The sequence below is a fragment of the Cardiocondyla obscurior genome, linkage group LG13 (genome assembly GCF_019399895.1).
Source record: "Cardiocondyla obscurior isolate alpha-2009 linkage group LG13, Cobs3.1, whole genome shotgun sequence".
Lineage (NCBI taxonomy): Eukaryota > Metazoa > Arthropoda > Insecta > Hymenoptera > Formicidae > Cardiocondyla > Cardiocondyla obscurior.
The window spans coordinates 2,223,088-2,231,648 of record NC_091876.1 but is presented as its reverse complement, the minus strand read 5'-3'; the positions used below and the strand labels follow the sequence as shown (position 1 = coordinate 2,231,648).

General features: G+C 48.6%; 1 protein-coding gene across 2 annotated transcripts in view; it reads left to right on the top strand.

Annotated features, from left to right (window-relative positions):
* The first annotated feature begins 222 nt into the window (after positions 1–222).
* The window catches only part of Svp (COUP transcription factor 2), a 91,600-nt gene continuing 83,261 nt past the window's right edge, over positions 223–8,561 (top strand). Inside the window, exon 1 of one of the 2 annotated variants that reach the window (XM_070665296.1) lies at positions 223–2,112. In XM_070665296.1, the coding sequence (XP_070521397.1) occupies positions 1,764–2,112 (349 nt within the window). In that variant the 5' untranslated portion in view covers positions 223–1,763. The remainder of the gene's footprint in view (positions 2,113–8,561) is intronic. The other variant, XM_070665297.1, reaches the window with a different exon arrangement.

Sequence of the window (8,561 nt, the reverse complement as noted above, 5' to 3'; positions counted from 1 at the left end):
CCCGTTGATCAGCGGTCGCGAGAGAGAAAAAGGGAAACGACTACTAGATCGACAAGTCCAAGTGGGTACGGAACTACTTGGTCGGGCAACGCGTGCTGTTCCTCGGGGTAGGGCATTCCCGTAGCCAATGAGAGGACGACCGGGGCGAGCCCGGGATTCGACCCCACCTTCGGTAGTCATGGCAACTGGTGAAACCCGCGAGAAACCCTCGCGGGTCCGCGATAGTGGGGGGTCCAGGTCGGTGTCAGGGGTCGCCTTAGTCGGCAGTCGGTCTCTGGTCGGCCCCAAGAATAGTCGTATCGAGGCGGTAGTCGAGTATCACCTCTTTACTTCTCCTCCTCCTCCTACTACTACCACGGCCCTCCGCTCTATCGCTGCTTCTGCCACCGCCGCCGCCGCCGCCGTCGTCGCTGCCGCCGCTACTATTGCTGCTGGTGCTGATGCTCGGCGCTGCGAGCGTGCGACGGAGGAACGACATCATCACGCACACCATCGCGCATCACGCATCCGAAGAAGTACGCGCGCACGCGAGGAAGCGAGCGAGCAAACGTACACATCGAGGTTCGCGCAAACGCAAGTGCCGCTCGCGGTTACGATATATCGGCTGCGTGGGCGCACGCATGTACGTACGCACGCGGGAACTTACGCAGGCACGCTCGCGGCTACGGATGAGAGAGCGTTGAAAAGATACGCTCCGAGTCGCGCCAAGAACTCGGTACCGCTCCGCGCGTTTCGGGCTCGTCACAGAAGTATATTCAAGTTTACCTTCCTTCCTCCCCTTTCACGGTGGATTCACTCGCCCTGTGAATCGCGCGTCGTTTCCTCGTTGCTCGAAGAAGTCGTCGCGCAGTGATTCGATCGGCGCGAGTGCCGGTGTCTTAATCGTGAGACCAAGTCGCGACGTGCACGTGGATAAAGTGAAGTGACCCCCCGAGTGCATGACGAAGTGTGAGGGCTGTTACTATTGGCGTGTGTTCGCTGAAGGTGCTTACTCTCGCGAAACGGCACTGTGATTAGTAGCGCGAACTGTCCGCGAGTAGTAAATAATCTTCTTGCCAAATGCGATCGATCTTTAAAAAAGTTAGTGAATTAGGTAAAGCTCGGTTCTCCAAAAATCTTTAATGAGCTCATAAATTTTTTTTTTTTAATTCGATGAGTCAAAAATTAAAAACAAAAAAATAAAATTTTTACTTTGGTATCTCCGACAAGTATTCACACGGTACAATTACATTCGAACGCTACTTGAAGAACGTAACCGTCGATCTATCTGTGACTCTCTGCAAATATGATAGGCGTCGGACACCACTTGTATAATTTATTTCGCGATTACGCGTTATTTATCGGGAAGTTTAAGACAATGAAGAAGTGAGTAAAATATAAAACACGTGGCTTCCAACGGCGATCGTCGACATATCGGCGTCGAGCTTGCCGAGGACATTGACCGGTGCCGAGGGATTTTTACGCCTTTCAAGGAATACCGTTTCGAGTTAATTGGAAGAATTCTCCGGACGGATTAACCTGACCGGATAACCTGCGGTCGGTGCCCCTTCGTCGTTGTCGGTCGAATCGCGTCATACGGATAGGAAACCGGCAGGGTGGTTCGCGGCGGGACAGTAGGCGCGGACGCCCTGGCGACTGCCGGGGTGGTTTACCCGGCCGCGACGGCGACGTTGTTCCCTGGTCGGGTGCCAGCCGGACACCACCACCCCGAGTTCACCACCACGTTGGAGCTGGGGTTCCCGGCGCGCGGCACCACCGCCTCGATGGCGTTGGTCGCGCCGCCGCCCTCCTGGGCCTCGCGGGACCCCGGGGCCGCCCTGGGCGCAGCCGGCGGCGGTGGAGGCGGCGGCGGGCCTCTTCAAGTAGGCCCGCCGCCGCCGATGCCACCCGCGCATCTCACACCTTCTGCTACGCCGGAGGACATCACCTGTCTGGTGCCAACGGGCTCGGTTCTGACTTCGCGGGACCCCTTGCCTCCTAGCACTACTCCTGGCAGCCAGGCCAACAGCTCGCAATCCGGTAGCTCCCAAACGGATAAATCGCCGAACATCGAGTGCGTCGTTTGCGGGGACAAAAGCAGCGGGAAGCATTACGGACAGTTTACCTGCGAAGGTATGTCACTCGCGTTAGCTCAACTTTATTTGAATCATATTTTTCGGCGTGAAGAAAATTAATTGAATTTAAATTAATAAGAATTAAATTAATTAAAAAAAATTAAAACTGAAATAATTCTCGAAGAGATTTTATAACCGACGATACGAACGATAGCACGCGCGCTGAAATCACACGGTGACCGCCGAGAAATCTCTACCGTCGCGATATAGGTTCCCCGCGAGATTTTCTTTTTTAATACAGGCACACGCCCTTTTGACAACTGTTTTCTCTCTCTCTCTTTTCTTTTTTTTTGCCGGAGCATCGAAGGGTGCAAAAATTTCTTTACCTGCGTCACCGATTTGTCACCGCGCGAGGTGGCCAGAACTCGTTCACATCATAATGCCCGACATTTATTTTAATGCTCACGCTTATATTAATTTATTCAAGATATGCGCGAGAGGGGGAGGGAACGGAAGCGGAGAGATAAAAGGGAAAAGAAACGACGAAATTCCGGGGTTAATGAGAAGAAGAAGGAGACCGTTACGAAAAAATGATAGAGGCGGAACGGGAGATAGATCGAGGGGTAGTCGCGAGAGGAGGTCGAGAGGAGAAGGAACGTGGAGGAGAGAAAGAGTACGTAGCCACGTCGTGGCCGTCGGGCGCGGAGAGTACGAAAAAAACAAAGAGTCACCATTAATAACCCAGTGGGGTGTTCCCCGGAACGCTTACACGTCTGTTACGAGCCTAATAACGATGTAATAGGGCCGAGGAAATGAAGCGGGAGGAACGAGGACAGACGTCGAAAGGGCGAGGCGGGCGCGAGAGGGAAGGGTTTATCCCATTCTGGCGCCGATGATGACGGGGTTCGGTTCCGATGGAATGAGAAACAAATTGTTTTCACGGGCGGAAACAAATCCCAGCGGGTCGTCGAGAACGTGCGCGCGACGAGTTATCGCGCGTATAAACCGTAGCGGCTAATTATCCATCGGCCAGATGTATCGAGGATAACTAATTAGCCGCGCCGCGCCGCGCCGCTTGTCGTATCGCGCCGACGAATCTCGCGATTTGTCGATACGAGAGAACCGAGTTCCGAACGATCAGCGCTTTGATTCGCACGCCCTCGCGTTTCCTTTGCTACGCGGATTTGTATTAAGACCCCGAGTACGTGACTTCTGGATTTATCAAACGATTGTCAACCCGCGAGAGCGCAGAAAAAAATCTTGAATTTAAAACGCTGTGACACGCCACACGTACGTGGTTACTCAAAAATAATGTAAAAATTATTTTCACCTTTCTAAGATAATTTTTCGAGCTGTTCTATTATTAGATGTGAGAACGTAGAATCCCGTTAACAATTAGCGGTAACAATTAGCCGACATAATCGACCGTAAATACGGAGAACGCGCGTACATGTATATTCGACAGTGAAGACGTAACAATATTTATTATAACCGCGCGACAATCATTTAATTCTTACGATACCTAAAAGCAATGCTGCTAATTAGCTGCGTATTGACTTTCGTTATTTCGACACTGCGTGGGAATGGCTTTCGTATTCGCGACGGAGAACGTCCAGGCTCCTCCGAAGTCCGTCCGTTAAATCATTTATACGGAGCCGAAGGATCGAAGGCTCGAGACGAGCGGAGAGTAACGAAGAGAAATGTCGCGACTCGGCTCGGACAGGCGGACGGGCTCGGGTTAATCGAAATCTACAGCACCCTCGGAAATCAGGAGTTATATATCCTCCCGCGCGTCCGCCCTCTCTCGCACGCCCTATTATCCCGAATTACGCCTTATTGATACCAGATTGCCCGCGGTAATTTATTTCTCGCGGGTGATTTAGTGCACTTCGAGGGCCTTGATTAATGACACGCAGCTATCTGCGGTTCCTCCTTCTTTTCGCTCTTCTTGCCTACCAGACTTTGCCCGATGCGTTGAAGCCGCGATGAGATTCGCGAAAAAAAAAAAATTCCCCGACTCTCGCAACATTAACGATCGAGCGATAAATTGCGCGATGCGCGAGATAAAAATTAGGGCGGGCAATGTTTGAACATGCGACAACCACGGTTTGTCGACGCCTCTGAAAATTTTTATTCCCGAGCATACGAAATTAATTATCTACGGGTCTGCGTCTTTAAAATATCAAATCATTGTCGTGATATCCGCGATGAATTATATTAATGACCCAGCGTGAAAAAAATATCCACGGATCTCGTAGCTCGGAAACGCATCAAAGCAGCACGCGTGCCTTTTCCACGGTGAAACAATCTGAAATTCGTATGCGGCCTCTCGCGTTGAAACGCTTCGAATTAATCATTTTGACGTAAATGAATATCGCAACGGCCATTCTCATCGCCGAGACGATAATTGGATGATATCTGCCTTTTATTAAGGCGGAGAATATATTATTCTCCACGGCCGGCCGAAACTATTTTTTACCGGGCGTTAAAACGGTACGCTTTGCTTTCGCGACCCCTCGAGGGATCGGTTTGACGGCGAAGAGAGCACGGCGCGAGTAACGCGCGAATATCCCATGCGAGTTCATAACATTCTTCTATTTACCGCACATTATCCCTCTTGCCGCGGAGTGGTTCCGCATTTCTGTGCTTGGCATTCATCGCTCGCTAGACTTTATCCGCTAGACTTTATCCAAGCCTATTTGCGGTAACCGACAGCGAGGATCGGGCTATTGAAATCTCGTTAGGTTCACTCGGTGTATTGCCCCCGACGGGGGACGAGACCGTGCGTGGGATCTGGCACGTAACACGCCTGGATATCGCGTGGAAATCACGGGATGCCGAAGCGCGTAGAAACGCTGCCCGAGCGGGCGAAGACGAGGCCGACAGACGGACGGAGAAATCTGCTCGGCGGCGAGCGGCGATCGATTCGAATAGATTGAAAAAGCACTACGGCTCGATCGATCGGAGCACCGAGATTGAAGATATCCGCGAAGCACCTTAACGTCGTAGGAAAATAATCCCTTTTTATTTTGTAATTTATAAACAAATGATAGATAATATTAATATGCGATCCATTGTTCGAAGCTCGGAGACTGCAATAAATTTCAGAAAATTTAATAAATTTCAATTACACGATGTAACAAAATTTTTTACCAGGCAATAATTAATTTAGTTACATTAAAATTTTTTTTTTCTTTTAATTATCGTATAGATTTCTTTTCCGATTTTCTTGCGTACGTAATTAATATTAATTGTCCGACAAAGAGAATACTTCACCTCTGCAAATTTTGTTTTAAAACAAGTAAGATAGAAACGGCACTTTTCATATTTATATTGATTATTACACGGGTTCTCGTGTTACCGCACGATTTACAGACACTTGGAAAAAATAATGAGCCGTTGGGGGTGGACGAGCCTGCATGTCAGGCAATTAAAGCGTGTCGTCCAGCTCGATTACTGCGGCCGCGCGCCTGAGAGATAATTGCTTCCGTGTACAGTGTGTAAACCGTTTCCGGCGGCTAAATCGCGTGTAATCTGTGCGCCGTGTAACGACGAATTTCACGAATTGCGCCGGCCACGTCGGCCAGATGTCGGGCCGACTACCATCGCGCCCGTTCGCTTGCTCGGAGCACGCGGAAATGCATCCATGGGGCTTGCTGCCAGCCGGCCGCATCGCGTCGCGTAGCGTCGCGTCGCGTTCCCGAAGGGCCTGTTCTCGCCACGCGAGATAATTGACGGTTGAGTCCTGCCGGAAGAACCCGACCGACTTTATTCGATGAACGAGTTAGTTGCACAGCACCGACTATTAATCTGCGGTCGCGTGTAATGAATTGATCGCAATTTCTTTTTTTTTTTTTTTTTTTTTTTTTTGTGGAAAGAAACAATCTTAGAGGCTTTGCGCGCCGCTCACGTACCAAAGTGACGTTTTAACAGTATTATAAAGAAATATATCAATTTATTATCGCGTGTATTCGATTGTTACTTGATTTAATCTGTAATTATTAAATATCTGACGAAGCTTGAAAGATGTTGGATCTATCAATAAATGCATCGCAAAAGTAGAACGTTTAATGAAATCTCAAGCATATTAAGCGTTTCATTGTAGAACTTGAAATAATATACTCGCCTGTTTCTCACATCCACGTTGAATCGCTACGGGCGTTACTGCCGTCGGTCGGTCGCGTGGCGGAAACTGTCGCCAAGATACGACCTGATATCCTAATGAACCCGGGGGCTTCTCTAATTACTCGCCCTGCAATGCATCCGATACGTCCCGCCGGAATTCCTCGGACTGAAACGATCGTCTTCGTGTATCCGCCAACCTTCTCGTCAACTTGTACTCGATCTATCAAAGGGCTCTTTCATTCTTTGCGCTATTCGCTTTTTTTTTTCTTTTTTTTTTTATTTGTTAGAGCGTAAAGATTTCCGTGCGTTTCAAAACATATTATTACAAGTTAATAATATTTAAAATATATACAGGAATATATATTTTTTGGGGGAAAATTATCTCGCGCATTAAGATACCTCGTGCGAAATAAAATGAAATAATTAAGATACTTAAATAAGGGGGAATCCGTACAGAAAGATCTCGTTTCACGCTTCGTCTAAATGAGAGAGCAAGTTATTGCGTAATAAACGAATCCGAATAATGAAGAGTGATAACTAGCGGCTACTAGAAAAATATGGGAAAGCAGTGATACCGTGACGAATTAACACGAGATACGGTCGATGTTAAATCGTCATGGTGAATTCGAGGGCCGAACCGAGTTAAGAGTTGGGCCCTTAATTGAGCGCTCGAGTTACAGCTGCGCGAGGCACTCTCTCTCTCTCTCATTCTCTCTCCGGTGTAGCAATTACAACCGCGGTAACGATATTTACCATTGCTCGAGCTCTCGCGCCTATCCGTAGCATTAACAGTGCCGTAATAACACGGTTAATCCGGCGATAATTTCTGTTCTCGGTGATCTTAATTGCCCGGAACACCGCGAATATCTCTCCCTTGTCCCGCGCGAAACGCGCCCGCGTTTATACCGCACGTCGGTCTTTCTACCCTCACCGTGAAATGGGGTTTGATTGCCCCGGCAAGGGTGACTGCACAAGAACGAAGTAAGGTCTCGAGTTAAGAGGATATCGAGATGAGGTTTATCCGCGACGAGAGTCACGTGCGAGAAAGCGACGAATTATTTCTCCTAAACGCAGAGATCTGCAGAGCGTCCGACGAGTCGGCTCGAACAATCGCAGTTAACAATTGCGCGGCCGGAAGTGGCTTATTATACAAAGAATAATTCACACCCTAGTCGAGATTGCCCCCGCGAGTCATGCGTATCGAAGGTTTCCAGCCGTCTTTCTTATCCGACGCGTTTGTCGTCGGACTCGTCCCGATCGACCAGGCAAATTGACGATAACTCGCAGCCGTTTGACATCGCTTGACATCAAAATCAACCCGCCGACGTAATAAAGTGATCGCCGACAATCAGGCCGATTACGCCAATGAACGTCCAATGCGGAACGGTGCATCGGCGGCGCGTTCCACCGATTTCTTTCCTTACAACGAGACGCATCGCCGACGAACGGCCCCTCCGCTTTTGGCGCGCGCTGACGCGAGGACGCGCGATCGCGAACGGACGAGGAGTTCGCCGAGTGACGACGGCCCGCACGACTTCTCGCGCCAGGCTCGCTTGTTAATGCATTTTCCGCGACATCATGCTGATTACATAAGCGCCGTGCGTCGATCGGCACGCGTTACACCGGTTATGCGCACCGGAATGGGATAGCCGCGAGATTCCACGAGTAACAGGTGCGACAGCGACGTTGAGAGCATACGACTGAAGGACTATGAGGAGCAGTTAAAGCACTGGCCGCTTAGTAAAAACGTGTTACAAATAAAATGAATGCAGGCGTACGAAAAGCATTAGTTCTTTCTTCTGCGTTTATTATTCAGGCGTCAAGCCCTTCGTCAAGTTCTTTTTTTTTTTTTTTTTTTTTTTTTTGATATCTCTTTGGAAAAAATATTAAAGGAACTAATAATAAAGTTTTTTTTTTGTTTAAGCGTATGACTTTAATAATTTTTTTTTTTATTACATATTTGTGATAGATATATTATTAAAGTAAAAAAAATAAAATCCATGGGATTGGAAAAGGCTAAATTACACATATAAATTATGCACATAACTAGATTGGAAATATGAATACTGAAATTAATTTATACGAATTTGCTGCTTAGAAGGATAACTTATTTTAATTGCTGGTCTGATTTATTATTTTTTTCTGAGATACGTAAGCGATATTAATTCATTGACATGGAAATAGCTGGTCCTGCGAAAATATCCGCGGCGATCGAACGTTCGGCCGTTTCCGTGGATGACGGGAACGAGCTATAATTAAAGCGGTGGCCAAGTCATTATGCCGTACCGGCGATAAATTACGACTTTTACGAGGCCCCGAGCAAGGCCGCGCGCCAACGCGTCCAAAGAGGAGAGCCCTCGCCGCGCCGCGTCGCGGCCGGTG